Source organism: Hemiscyllium ocellatum, chromosome 2, assembly GCF_020745735.1.
Source record: "Hemiscyllium ocellatum isolate sHemOce1 chromosome 2, sHemOce1.pat.X.cur, whole genome shotgun sequence".
NCBI classification, from domain to species: Eukaryota; Metazoa; Chordata; class Chondrichthyes; order Orectolobiformes; family Hemiscylliidae; genus Hemiscyllium; species Hemiscyllium ocellatum.
The window spans coordinates 138,342,923-138,357,959 of NC_083402.1; the positions used below are offsets into that span (position 1 = coordinate 138,342,923).

The window sequence follows — 15,037 nt, forward strand, 5'->3', positions numbered from 1 at the left end:
CTTTATGGCTATAATGTATTTGTGTTTGAAGATTTATTTAAAACTTTCTTGTTACTTTAAACAGTTTCCTTTTCTGGTGCCTGTGTACTTTAGCTATTACCAATAGAATATAACTACTGTTTCTCAGGAGGCAAATCTTTACTTTAACATAATGATCTTTTATTCCCACCATAACCACAGAACATCTAAAGTGGTAAAATGCTCAAAGGTACTTCATTAGAACATAATTAAATAAAATTGGATATTAATTATATAAGGAAATATTGGGTAATGTGACTAAAATTTAGTTTAGCCATATGGACTTCTGAACAATTACTGACGCCACGTGCTTTAAAATGCTCATTTTTGCACAAAAATACTTTATCACAAGAATTTTCAATTTACCTTTTTTAGTTTTATTTCCACATATGTCTCCCTTTATTAGGTCTGTTACTCCGAAATCTTGCAAATATCTTACTTTTTGGCATTAATCTTCATTATGGGATCACCCACATTGGGGTGGCACGGTGGCTCAGTGGTTAGCACTGCTGCCTCACAGCACCAGGGATCCAGGTTCAATTCTACACAGACAGTCGCCCCAGGCTGGAGTTTGCACATTCTCCCAGTGTCTACATGGGTTTCCTCCCACAGTCCAAAGATGTGCAGATCAGGTGAATTGCCATGCTAAATTGCCCGTAGGGTTAGGTGCATAAGTCAGAGGCTAATGGGTCTGGGTGGGTTACTCCTCAGAGGATCAGTGTGGACTTATGGGGCTGAAGGGCCTGTTTCCACACTGTAGGTAATCTATAATCTGTCGGGCGGGTTGGAGTACATTACAAGTCATATATTACATGTAGCACATTATACTCATTAAATCAACATGTTCACTTCACTACCTAGGTTCTGGCAATTATTAATAAACTCGTTGTTGATAATGGCCCCTTAGCACAAGTTGGATATAGGATACAATCATTTAACCCTATAAAATTATCAACTCAACCAATCTCAAGGAATTTTCTTTATCCCAGAGGTTATCAGAGTAATCAAACAATGTCCATTATATTTAATCATCAACATTTCCAAAATATGCCAGCATGGCTAAAAATGAGTTAAACTAAACTAAATATACCGACTTCCAATGTCATAATCTGTGAACATTAATTTTAAATATTATAATGCTAACTAGCTATGATTGGAAGATTCCAACTATGATTGGAGGATCACGGTTGTAACCCCCTTGTTCAAGAAAGGATCAAGACAAAAGATGGAAAATTATAGGCCAATTGCCCAACTTCGGTTGTTGGTAAAATTCTAGAATCCATCTTTAAGGATGAGGTTTCTAAATTCTTGGAAGAGCAGAGTCTGATTAGAACAAGTCAACATGGATTTAGTAAAGGGAGGTCATGTCTCAAAAATCTGTTAGAATTCTTTGAAGAGGTGACAAGTAGGTTAGACCAGGGAAACCCAGTGGATGTGGTCTATCTAGACTTCCAAAAGGCATTTGATAAGGTGCCACACGGGAGGCTGCTGAGCAAGGTGAGGGCCCATGGTGTTCGAGGTGAGCTACTGGTATGGATTGAGGATTGGCTGTCTGACAGAAGGCAGAGAGTTGGGATGAAAGGTTCTTTTTCGGAATGGCAGCCGGTGTCCCACAGAGTTCAGAGTTTGGGCCGCAGCTGTTCACATTATATATTAATGATCTGGATGAAGGGACTGGGGGCATTCTAGCGAAGTTTGCCAATGATACAAAGTTAGGTGGACAGGCAGGTAGTACTGAGGAAGTGGGGAGGCTGCAGAAGGATCTAGACAGTTTGGGAGAGTGGTCCATGAAATGGCTGATGGAATTCAACGTGAGCAAATGCCAGGTCTTGCACTTTGGAAAAAAAGAATAAAAGCCTAGACTACTTTCTAAATGGTGAGAAAATTCATAAAGCCAAAGTACAAAGGGATCTGGGAGTGCTAGTCGAGGATTCTCTAAAGGTAAACATGCAGGTTGAGTCTGCCCCTTGGCAGGTTTTTACTCCACTCTAACTAGGGTCAAATGATTCCTTTCTGCTTGTGGTTAAGAAAGCGAATGCAATGTTGTCATTTATCTCAAGAGGGTTGGAATATAAAAGCACCGTTGTGCTACTGAGACTTTATAAAGCTCTGGTTAGGCCCCATTTGGAGTACTGTGTCCAGTTTTGATCCCCACACCTCAGGAAGGACATACTGGCACTGGAGCGTGTCCAGCGGAGATTCACACGGATGATCCCTGGAATGGTTGGTCTAACATACGAGGAACGGCTGAGGATCCTGGGATTGTATTTATTGGAGTTTAGAAGATTAAGGGGATATTTAAAAGAAACTTACAAGATAATACATGACTTGGAAAGGGTGGACGCTAGGAAATTGTTTCCGTTAGGCGAGGAGACTAGGACCCGTGGACACAGCCTTAGAATTAGAGGGGGTCAATTCAGAACAGAATTTCTTCAGCCAGAGTGTGGTGGGCCTGTGGAATTCATTGCCGCAGAGTGCAGTGGAGGCTAGGACGCTAAATGTCTTCAAGGCAGATATTGATAAATTCTTGACATCACAAAGTAGTAAGGGCTATGGGGAGAATGCTGGTAAGTGGAGTTGAAATGCCCATCAGCCATGATTGAATGGCGGACTGGACTCGAAGGGCCTCATGGCCTTACTTCCACTCCTATGTCTTATGGTCTTATAGCTGACTTGGTTACTCTGAATTAGAGCAGATGATTGAGGAGAGCCTGCGATTTTTTTTGAATATTTCCATGTAAGGCTATGAAGCACCAACAATCTCATCAATAAGGAATGCAGCTGGTAATTAGTGCCTCCATTCAGGTTCTTATAAAGTGACTTCAATCAGCATGTTTACTTTGGACCAGGAGCAGAAAGGAACCATTTGACCCTAGTTAGAGTGGAGTAAAAACTTGCCAAGGGGCAGATGCTTTTCTTTAACAAACCATTCTTCACTGACAAATGGAAGAGGGAGAATCTTTTCATGCTAAAAATATCAAAACAAAACACCTTCACAGTTTCCAAGTCGCCAGCCTTTGCTGCCTCCAAAAGTCGATAATCAACATCAGAGTTGTGTAAGGGGACGTTCTCTAAAAAAAATATTCAAATAAAAGGGTTAGAATCCTTGTGATCACTATTTACATGCAAAGTACCAAAACAAAACATTGCTCTGAGCACCTTGCTTGTTTTCCCTCCATTAATTTGCTCTCTCAGATTGGAAGGATATTTAAGAACATATTGTACACAAACGTAAATTTTATCTAGTGTGCTCATATCACAAAACAAAGAACTACAGATGCCAGAAGTCTGTATCAAAACAAAATGCTGGAGAAACTCAGCACATCTGGCATTATCTGTTGAGAAAAAAATAAAGTTAATTTTTCAAGTCCATTCTGATGAAGGGTCATTAAACTCAAAATATTAACTCTGCTTCTCCCGCCACAAATGCTTCCAGACATGCGGAGTTTTTCCAGCACTTTGTTTTTATGTCCTTATCATATGCTCAGGGTATAAAGTGCAATTATTATTATTAAGGCAAATGGAGCCATCCTGTGCATCTCCCAAATCAGAAAATTAAACTATACCATTCACCTCAATCCACGTTGTGGTTGTATCAATTCAGAGAAGAATAATGGCTTAAACATTGCACCGCCTTTCTCTGAACACAAGGCAATCTACTTTTGGACATGAAAACAGCCTCTCTGCTAACACCAAACTCTCAAAACCATTTAATTCAGCTGGACAGTGTTTGTCAATTTAACAATTCATGGTTTGAAACATTACGGTCTGCTTTTTTTTGATTCAGATCATTTCCTCAATGGAACCTTTCCCAATATTATCTGCAAGTATCTGTCTGTACTGTCTGAGAACACTGGACATAAAAGAAAACACAATTAGACGCTGTGCGTTTCCAGCACTAATCTGAGGAGCAGGAAAATCGACGTTTCGGGCAAAAACCCTTCATCAGGAATGAGGCTGGGAGCATCGGGGTGGAGAGATAAATGGGAAGGGCTGGGGAGAAAATAGTTGAGAGTGCAATAGGTGGATGGAGTGGGGGTAAAGGTGATAGATCAGACAGGAGGGTGGAGCAGACAGATGGGGAGGAGGGTGGAGCAGACAGATGGGGAGGAGGGTGGAGCAGACAGATGGGGAGGAGGGTGGAGCAGACAGATGGGGAGGAAGATTGACTGGTGGGACAGATCATGAGGACGGTGCTGAGCTGGAAGGTTGGAACTGGGGTCAAGTAGGGGGATGGGAAATGTGGAAACTGGTGAAATCCACATTGATGCCATGGGGTTGAAGGGTTCCGAAGTGGAAGATGAGGTATCCTTTCTCCAGGTGTCGGGTGGTAAGGGAGTGGCAATGGAGGAGGCCCAGGACCTGCATGTCCTCGACAGAGTGGGTGGGGGAGTTGAAATGTTCGGCCATGGAACAGTGGGGTTGATTGGTGCAGATATCCTGGAGATGTTCTCTGAAACATTCTGCGAGTCGGCGTCCAGTTTCCCCAATGTAGAGGGGGCAACGGATACATGATGTGTGGAAGTGCAGGTGAAGCTTTGATGAACATGAAAGACTCCTTTGGAGCCTTGGACAGAGGTGAGGGGAAGGTGTGGGTACAGGTTTTGCAATTCCTGCAGTGGCGGGGAAGGTGCTGGGAGGAGAGGGTGTGCTGTTAGGGGGCGTGGACCTGACCAGGTAGTTGCAGAGGGAATGGTCTTTACAGAAAGTCGTTAGGGGTGGGGAGGGAAACATACCTCTGGTGGTGGGGTCTGTTTGTAGGTGGCAGAAATGTCGGTGGATGATGCGATGCATATGGAGGTTGGTGAGGTGGAAGGTGAGGACCAGGGGGTTCTGTCCTTGTTGTGGTTGGAGGGGTGGGGTTCGAGGGCAGAGGTGCAGGACGTGGATGAAATGCATTGGAGGGCATCTTCAACCACATGGGAGAGCAAATTGCAGTCTGTAAAGAGAGAGGCCATCTGGTGTGTTCTGTGGTGGAATTGGTCCTCCTGGAAGCAGATACGGTGGAGGTGGAGGAATTGGGAATAACATTTGTGTAGGAGGCAGGGTGGGAGAAGGTGTAATCTAGATAGCTGTGGGGGTTGGTAGAAAATACAATCAGATTAATTTGGTTTCCTCTTCCTCATAATGATGTAGATTACTGAAAGACATAACTTCTGCCCTGAACCAGAGATGTAAAATTCAGGCTGGTTCTCAAGTTACAGGTGTGATGATCCATTTTAGCTCATGTACCAAATTAAAATCCAATCAAGTTACCTTGTTCAGGAAAGGGCTCATGCCCGACACATTGATTCTCCTGCTCTCTGGATGCTGCCTGACCTGCTGCGCTTTTCCATCAACACTTTTTCAGCTCTGATCTCCAGCATCTGTAGTCCTCACTTTCTCCTCGCAAATTTATTGAGCCAAAGAATATTTCTTTATTCAAACTACGAACATAGAAGTATAAGCCAACACCATCTGCACACTGTATTAAACTTACCGTTAAGTATCTGCTGCACAGATTCATTCCCCATTTGCGCAGCTGTAAAGCCTTGAAGGGACAAGATGGAAGGATCACTGCCATAACTTAGCAAGAGACGACATGTCTGTAGGTGACCACCATGAGCTGCTCTGTGTAAAGCTGCTTGACCAAGAGTGTCCAAAGCATTGATCTGTGAAGAAAATGATTTTCATCATGGTGTAAGATTTCTTGTTTATATCTTTAATAGCATGTTTGAAGGTTCAGCGAATAACATAGTTGTTCATCATTTTACAATTAAAAGGAATAGAGTAGTAATAAAATTACATTAGCAAACTGGACAAAACATTCCAGTTCTGACAAAGGGTCACTGAACGCAAAACGTTAATTGTGTTTCACTTTCTACACATGCTGCCAGACCTGCTGAGTTGCTCCAGTGCTTTGCTTTTATTTTGGATAAGGTATTTTAATTTATTTAAACAACAGGACACTTGCTGAAGTTTCAATTAAAAAATGCGTAGAACAGTGGTGACATGGCACGTCAGACTGTTTTCACTCCCAGTCCTGATGGAGATCTCTTAGGTGCCATTAGTAGCTTGGTGAACCGCTCCTATCAGACGTTGCCATTTACTTTATTGAAAGAATCTTCATCTCAGTCACAAACAATATCCATTGCAACTGTTTAACTAGCTGGCTGTTTTAAGGGAAATCCTGTTTATGAAAGTAGAGAAAATGATCTGCATTATCTGACAGGTGCTTTACTTTGAAATGGATCTGTTTCAATGGACCTGTACGCTTTTGTTAATGGTAGTTAGTCCAATATGAATGGAGTGTGTTTGATTGGATTTCAAAAGCCCCAGATATGCAGGCTGTCTTACTGATCCAAATACTTTTAAAACTTTCACAAAACTGAAACAGGACCTGTCTTTGACTTGGTGTCTTGTTCGTTTACAAAACAGATGAGCACTTAAAGATTACAGCCTTTGTTAAAACCCCCTTAGCTTTTTTTGGTCTCGTGTCACTGATAAAGAGCTTGCACTGAAGGTTTTCTGACAACAAGAGGTTTAATACTTTTTCCAGTAACTTTCAAAATAATTTCTATTGCTATTGCATGGTTCCTGTAAACTGTACATGTTGCATACTGGATGTCTGGTGGATACATGATTCTAAAGGATAATAGAGATAGCATGGGGGAAATGTATGAAGAGAGAACTTCAGGGGCTAAGCAGCTGTGTTGGAGAACTGAGGTCACCTTTTTAAACTGCCCAGCCTCTGCACCTGCACTCCAGAATTCACAACTCCTGAAAATCTTAGGCCTGTAAAAATATGAAATTCCTTCAAAGTTCCTTCCTTGAAGGAAGTGAAAGTGGAAAAAGCATAAACACTAAAAATAATTTTTCAATCTTGCTTGGGTTGAGGGGTGGTGCGAGAGGACGGGAGAACTGTAACCATTACTCTTGTGCTCAGAAAAGGTTGTAAAGATAGGCCCAGAAAATACAGAATGAAAACCCAAAAGAACTATGGATGTTGGATAGCAGAAGTAAAAGCAGAAACTGCGGGAAAAGCTCGGCAGATCTGGCTTCATGGGACACAGATGCTGCCAGACCTGAGATTTACCAGCAGTTCTGCTTGTTTCTGATATCCAGCATCCGTGGTTCTTCTGGTTTTTATTCTGTAATTCTGACAGCACCTATGTCCTGTGAAGCCAGACCGAGTTTTTCCACCAATTCCTATCTTCTGTTGTCCCAAAACTTACAGACCACTCAACTTATCTTTCACGATGGGAAAACATTTAGAAACAATTTGGGATGGAATTAATTGTCATAATAAAAAATGTCTATTAATTAAGGGAAAATTCTTTCCAAATAATTTGCTGACATTTTCTGAAGAAGTAACTGACAGCTGATGAGGACAAGGTTGCTGCAGTAGTATATGCTATAGTATAGACTTGATACAGGCATCTGATACAGTGCCACACAACAGGCTTATAAGGGAAATGATAGGTCACGAAATAAAAGGGACAGCAGCAACATGGATACAAAACCAGATGAGAATAATCAGAGTCATGGTTCAATGATACTTTTCTGGCTGGAAGGAGGTTTGCTGTGGAGATCTCCAAGTCAGTATTTGGTCACTTACATTTTACAATGATCTACATCTTGGTGTACAGGGAACAATTTCAAAGTGTGCAGGTAAACTGTGAGGACGACAGTACAGAACTACAAAAAGAAAACTTTGACAAGTTGGTGGAGTTATAGAGTCATAGAGATGTAGAGCATGGAAACAGACCCTTTGGCCCAACGCGTCCATGCCGACCAGATACCCCAACCCAAAGGGTGGCAGATAAAGTTCAATTTGGCAATGTGAGAGGTGATACGCTTCGTACAAAGAACATGAACAGATAATACAAATTAAAGGATACGATCGGAAAGGGTGTGCAGGAGCAGAGACACCTGGGCAGCACAGTGGCTAGCACTGCTGCCTCACAGTGAGGGAGACTTGGTTTGATTCCAAGCTTGGGTGACAGCCTGCATGGAGTTTGCACATTTTGCCTGTGTCTGCGTCTGCGTGGGTTTCTGCCAGGTGCTCAAGACTCCCCCCAAAGATGAGCAAGTTAGATGGATCTGCCATTCTAAATTACCCATAGCGTTCAGGAACGTGTAGGTTAGGTGCGCTAGTCATGGGAAAAGCAGGGTTGGCGGATGGGTCTGGGTGGTACGATCTTCAGAGGGTTGGTGTGGACTTTTTGGAAACAGGCCATTTGGTCCAACCTTTGGGGATTCTATGTGTACATAAATTACAGAATGTAACAGGACAAGTGGAGGGAGCGGTTTATAAAAAATGCAGTATTCTGGGTTTCATTAATAAAAGCATAGTGTACAAGAGCAGGAAGATTATGCTAAAGCTCTATAGGACCTCAGCTAGAGTACGGTGTACAGTTGTGCGCACCACAATTTCAGAAGAATGTGAATGCATTGAAGTAAGTGTAAGGGAGGGTCACTCAAATGGTTGCAGGGATGAAAAACTTCAGTTATAAATTAAATCGGAGAAGTTGGGAACAAGTGGTTCGAATTTGGAAATACTGACTGGAAGTGTGTTGAAGGCATGTTCAATTGATGCGTTTAAGGGGGCACTGAAAGATCATTTAAATAAAAACATGAGAGATTATGGGGAAAAGGCTAGAGTTTGAAAATGTGCTGCTGGTTAAAGCGCAGCAGGTCAGGCAGCATCCAAGGAACAGGAAATTCGACGTTTCGGGCATAAGCCCTTCTTCAGGAACCATTCCTGATGAAGGGCTTATGCCCAAAACGTCGAATTTCCTGTTCCTTAGATGCTGCCTGACCTGCTGCGCTTTAACCAGCAACACATTTTGAGCTCTGATCTCCAGCATCTGCAGACCTCACTTTTTACTAAAAGGCTAGAGTTTGTCAAAGTCAAAATGGTCAGAGAGCCAGCGCAGACACAACAGCCTCCTTCTGCACCATAACAGATCCATGATTCTGTGAAGTAACACGAATTGGGTGTGCACCACCTGAGACACAGGTCAGGTTCTGCATCCAAGTCCAGGTAAAACTAAATCCTTTGTCTGCTATATCTCCCTCCATAATTCTAAATGCCCCTTTTAGATCATGCATCTGTGCTCTCTTCTGTAAAACAGAGTGCTAGAATGTGTTCCAGATTTTCTAGTTATAAGCTCTTGGTTCTGGTATAATTCTTGAACATTTTTTGTTGCACTTTCTCTAGCATTTCTATGGTTTCTTGCACTTGCAGTATCAAACTAAAGGCTGCTCCTGGTTGATGTCATGAGATTCTAATTCACAAGTGGCCCCTTAGCAACATCATCAGAAATCACAATATCAGGTCCACACTAACAGCATCCAGTCCTACTTCGCTGGTACCTTGCTCAATGATGCCACTATGTAATGTTTCAGAGATCTTGGGTGAACAGTACAAACCTTTGCAACCAAACACAGGGTGCATTGGCAGAGTCTCCTACACAAATAGCATTCCACCTTCATCAACTCCAATTCTGCCCTTCATCCACCATAAATTTCTCATCCAAAATTAGATTGCCTGTATTCCATCTCACGTTAAGAAATACTCAACCATCACCTGTGCTCTGTTTTACATGCAACTTTGCTCCAGTAATGCCTCAAGTTTCAAATTCTAATCCTAGTTTTCTAACCTCTACTATATCCTCTCCCATCCCTAACTCTGCAATCTCTTCTACCACGACAATTTACTCCTTCAATTCAGATCTCTTGCACATCCCTGACTTTAATCACTCCAACACATTTGTTCGTCTAAACTTCGCCCCCTCTACATTGCCTCCTCTATGAAGATACACCTGGGGCCATCCAACTACCCTAATATTTTATGTGGTTCAAACATCAAACTTAGTTGATAATGCTCCTGTAAATATTTGAAATATTTTACTGTGTTAATGGCACTACCTAAATACTAGTTAGAGGTAGGAGAGGCATTTGGTTTTACTGCTCTATTTTGAGGAAAACCACATACCTTAGCTCCATGCTTGTGAAGGACCTCCACCACATCATTGTGTGCTCTTTCTGCAGCCACATGCAGTGGTGTAAGAAAACTGCAAGAGATGTAACAAATTACAAACTTTCAAACGTTAACGCATCTATTGCAATTTAGGAGATGTCTACTTCTATTACAAAGGAAGCCAAACAATATTAAAATATTCATTTCCTGAAGCATTTTAGGTTCAAGAACATTACTTAATATCTCAAGTTACAGATACTTTGTCCTGAAAAATGTAACTACATAATAGGTACTAATAAGTTAAAAAGAGCTTGTTGTTCCTTAAATGGAAATTTACTACGCTATACCTCTAATGGCGCAATAGTTAGGATAAATATCTACAGATCACCTCACCAGTCATCAGGAGTGTAGTGCTGGAAAAGCACAACAGGTCACATAGCATCAGAGGAACAGGAGAAGTGATGTTTTGGGCATAAGCCCTTCGTTAGGGATGATGACGGCCGTATTCTCAAAACGTCGATTCTCCTGCTCCTCGGATGCTGTCTGACCTGCTGTGCTTTTCCAGCACCACACTTGACTCTGATCTGCAGCAACTGCAGTCCTCACTTTCTCCTAGTACCTCACTGCACAGACTGAACTCAAGAATCAGCTTATAATCAATAATTTCCACAACATCTCTGAAGAACTGCTAGGTTATCATCAATTCTTTTACATAGCAACCCTCAAACAGATTGTTTTTTACAATGCAAAACCTTCAATATTTTCAAGCTATGAAATTTGATAAAGTTGCAAGTATCTAATAAATGTTTAACAGCCTAACTTGAAAATAACAATCTTTGAACAGTAAAAACAAACTTACTCTTTATTTTTTTCATTGACATTTGCTCCCTTTCTTAGAAGGAGTTCTGTTACTTGCTTGCGTTTGGGATGTTGTGAAGCCACAGCACAATGCTGAAAAAGGAAATCAAACACTAATCTCCAGATACTAGTGAGTTAAACTATCTGTAGAAAACAAAGTACTTTTGTCATCATAATAGGTAAACCAATTTAGTGTATGTTGAGACAAAGGCATTTCTACTCTCTACTATTTAACTGCCAATGTATGCACAGCAAAGTCTGAGCAATTCCTCAAAGGGGAATGTGATACATGAAGAACAAAAACTGAATAATTTTGTTTTAAATTCAATTGTGGGACTTGGACATCACTGACAGGCCAGCATTAACTGCCATCTCTAATGACCTTGAGGGAGTGGTGATGTGCTGTCTTCTTGAACTGCTGCAGTCCATATTCTGTAGATTAGGGTGACCCACAATGCCTTAGGAAGGGAATTCCAGGATTTTGACCCAGCAACACTCAGGGAATGGTAGGATCATGAGCGAGTTGGAGGGTAACTTGCAGATGGCTTTATTCCCATATATCTGCTGCCCTTGTCTTTCTAGATGGAAGTGGTCATGGGCTTGGAAGGTGTTGCGAAAGAATCTTTGATGAATTTCTGCAGTGCATCTTGTAGATCATTGCAGCAGTATGTACTAAGTGTCAGTGGTTAAGGGAGTGGATGCTTGTGGCCGTGGATGGTGTCAAGCTTCGAGTATTGCTGGTGTTGCACTCATCCAGGCAAGTGTGAGGTATTCCATTATAGTCCTGACCTGTACCTTGTAGGTGGTGAACTTGGGAATCAGGAGCTGGTTGCTTGCTGCAGTATACCTAGCCTTTGATCTGTTCTTGTATCCACTGTGTTTATGTGGCAAGTCCAGTTGAGTTTCTGGTCAAGGATGTTGCTAGTGGGTAATTCAATGACGGCAGCACCATTGAATGTCAAGCAGCAGTGGTTAGATAATCTTTTATTGAAGACGACCATTGCCTGGCATTTGCATGACACAAACGTTACTTGCCATTTGTCAGCCCAAACCTGGACATTGCACAGACTTTGTTGCATTAGAACTATTATCTGCTCACAGTATCTGAGGTGTTACAAAATGATGCTGAGCATTACCCAATCATCAGTGAACATCCCCAGTTCTAATCTTATGAGAAAGTAAAGGTCATCAATGTATTCTTGTTCCTGTTGCTGATATAAAATTTTGAATGTTGGACACCACTTAGGGAGTTTTTTCATCTTACTAACAGGGGAAAATTAATGAAAAGAACAATCACATTCATTTATCGTAACTTAAAAACATGTAAATAAAAATTGCTCATGGATGGGAGTGTCACTGGCTAGGTCAGAATTTATCACCTAATCCAAAATGCTTCAGAGCAGCTGATGATGAACTGGTACAATCCTTTTCCTTTTTTTTGGGGAGAATAAAGAGGAGAGACATGCATGGGGGAAAACTGAATACACTCTTAGAGGAAAACCTCTGTTTCATATTCATCACCCCAGCCCAAAAAGGTACTAGGTCACATGGGGATGCCTGGTTTGCATGGATGAGTTCAAGTGAACAGGTATGGTCTGGCAGAATGCTTCTATGGGTGACATCACAATCCATTTTTGTAGGCAGCACACACTGCTGGCATAGTGCGTTAGTGATGCATCAAACTTTAGGAATAAGGTGAGACCAGAGATACTGGCCCTTTCTGTTAGAACAGAGTAGTCTCAGAAGAGATTGAGTTTGAAAATTTCTAGATTGTTGATTAGAGAAATCAGGAGCAAGTAACTACAGAACATAGGTTAAAGATCATTTGAACACTGAAGTTTTATTTTTTAAACACATGTCTTTAATTCACATATTTGGCATCAACTGATAAAGAATGTGTAAAAACCTTTAAAGAGAATTAGTTTAATATTTGAGAAATGAAATTTCAAATTGTACATGATGGAAAGATATAAGGTTGGCCAAAAATGTTAGTTCTTTGAGAAACATTAACAGAATGGGCTGAATTCCAGCAAGAGGTCATTGTCCACATTGGAACCAATGACATAGGAAGGGAAAAGGTTGAGTGTCTGAAAGGAGATTACAGAGAGTTAGGCAGGAATTTAAAAAGGAGGTCCTCGAGAGTGGTAATATCTGGATTACTCCTGGTGCTACGAGCTAGTGAGGGCGGGAATAGGAGGACAGAGCATGGCTGAGGAGCTGGTGATTGGGGGAAGGATTCACATTTTTGGACATCGGAATCTCTTTTGAGGTAGAAGTGACCTGTACAAGGAGGACAGATTGCGCCTAAATTGGAAGGGGACTAATAAACTGGCAGGGAAATTGCTCGGGAGGATTTAAACGAGTAAGGTGGGGGGTGGAGCCCAGGGAGATAGTGAAGAAAGAGGTCAATCCGAGACGGATACAGTTGAGAACAGAAGCGAGTCAAACAGTCAGGGCAGGGAGGGACAAGGTAGGACTAATAAATTAAACTGCTTTTATTTCAATGCAAGGGGCCTAACAGGGAAGGCAGATGAATTCAGGGCATAGTTAGGAACATGGGACTGGGATATCATAGCAATTATAGAAACATGGCTCAGAGATGGGCAGGACTGGCAGCTGAATATTCCAGGATACAAATGCTACAGGAAGGATAGAAAGGGAGGCAAGAGAGGAGGGGGAGTGGCATTTTTGATAAGGGATAACATTACAGCTGTGCTGAGGGAGGATATTCCTAGAAATACATCCAGGGAAGTTATTTGGGTGGAACTGAGAAATAAGAAAGGGATGATCACCTTATTGGGAGTGCATTATAGACTTCCTAATAGTCAGAGGGAAATTGAGAAACAAATTTGTAAGGAGATCTCAGCTATCTGTAAGAATAATAGGGTGATTATTAGATTAGATTACTAGGTTTTTTTTTAAAAAAAAGAGATTCCCTACAGTGTGGAAACAGACCCTTCTGCCCAATATGTCCACACCAACCTTGTGAACAGCAACCCACCCAGACTCATTCCCCTACATTTACCCCTTCACCTAACACTACAGGCAATTTAGCATGGCCAATTCACCTAACTTGCACACCTTTGGACTGAGGGAGGAAACTGGAGCACCCGGAGGAAACCCACGCAGACACGGGAAGAATGTGCAAACTCCACACAGACAGTTACCTGAGGGGAGAATTGAACCCGGTCTCTGCCACTGAGAGGCAGCAGTGCTAACCACTGTGCCACTTTGCCACTCACGGTAGGGGTGGTTGAGCATTTTAACTTTTCAAACATAGACTGGGACTGCCACAGTGTTAAGGGTTTAGATGGAAAGGAATTTGTTAAGTGTACAAGAACATTTTCTGATTCAGAATATGGATGTACCTACTAGAGAAGGTGCAAACCTTGACCTACTCTTGGAAAATAAGGCAGGGCAGGTGACTGAGGTGTCAGTGGGGGACGCTTTGGGGCCAGCAACCATAATTCTATTAGATTTAAATTAGTGATGGAAAAGGATAGACCAGATCTAAAAGCTGAAGTTCTAAATTGGAGAAAGGCCAATTTTGACAGTATTAAGCAAGAACTTTCAAAATCTGATTGGGGGTAGATGTTCACAGGTAAAGATACGGCTGGAAAATGGGAAGCCTTCAGAAATTAGGTAACGAGAATCCAGAGAAAGTATATTCCTGTCAGGGTGAAAGGAAAGGTTGGTAGGTATAGGGAATGCTGGGTAACTAAAGAAATTGAGGGTTTGGTTAAGAAAAAGGAGGAAGCATATGTAAGGTATAGACAGGATAGATCGAGTGAATCCTTAGAAGAGTATAAAGCAAGTATGAGTATACTTAAGAGCGAAATCAGGAGGGGAAAAAGGGGACATGAGATAGCTCTGGCAAATATTAAGGAGAATCCAAAGGGTTTTTACAAATATGTTAAGGACAAAAGGGTAATGAGGGAGAAAATAGGGCCCCTCAAAGATCAGCCAGGCGGCTTTTGTGTGAAGCTGCAGAAAATGGGGAAGATACTAAATGAGTATTTTGCATCAGAATTTACTGTGGAAAAGGACATGGAAGATATAGACTGTAGGGAAATAGATGGTGACACCTTGAAAAATGTCCAATTTACAGAGGAGGTCGTGCTGGATATCTTTAAACACACGAAGGTTGATAAATGCCCAGGATCTAATCAGGTGTACCCTAGAACTCTGTGGGAAGCT

The 15,037-nt window shown here is 41.8% G+C and overlaps 1 protein-coding gene across 2 annotated transcripts in view; it reads right to left on the reverse strand.

Moving 5' to 3' along the window:
* Nucleotides 1–15,037, reverse strand: part of tnksa (tankyrase, TRF1-interacting ankyrin-related ADP-ribose polymerase a) — a 157,149-nt gene that overhangs the window by 40,034 nt on the left and 102,078 nt on the right. For both annotated transcript variants that reach the window (XM_060840510.1, XM_060840501.1), the window contains 4 exons: nucleotides 10,842–10,933; nucleotides 9,998–10,076; nucleotides 5,498–5,669; nucleotides 3,010–3,089 (listed from right to left, as the gene is read on the reverse strand). In XM_060840510.1, coding sequence (XP_060696493.1) covers nucleotides 3,010–3,089; nucleotides 5,498–5,669; nucleotides 9,998–10,076; nucleotides 10,842–10,933 — 423 coding nt within the window. The remainder of the gene's footprint in view (nucleotides 1–3,009; nucleotides 3,090–5,497; nucleotides 5,670–9,997; nucleotides 10,077–10,841; nucleotides 10,934–15,037) is intronic.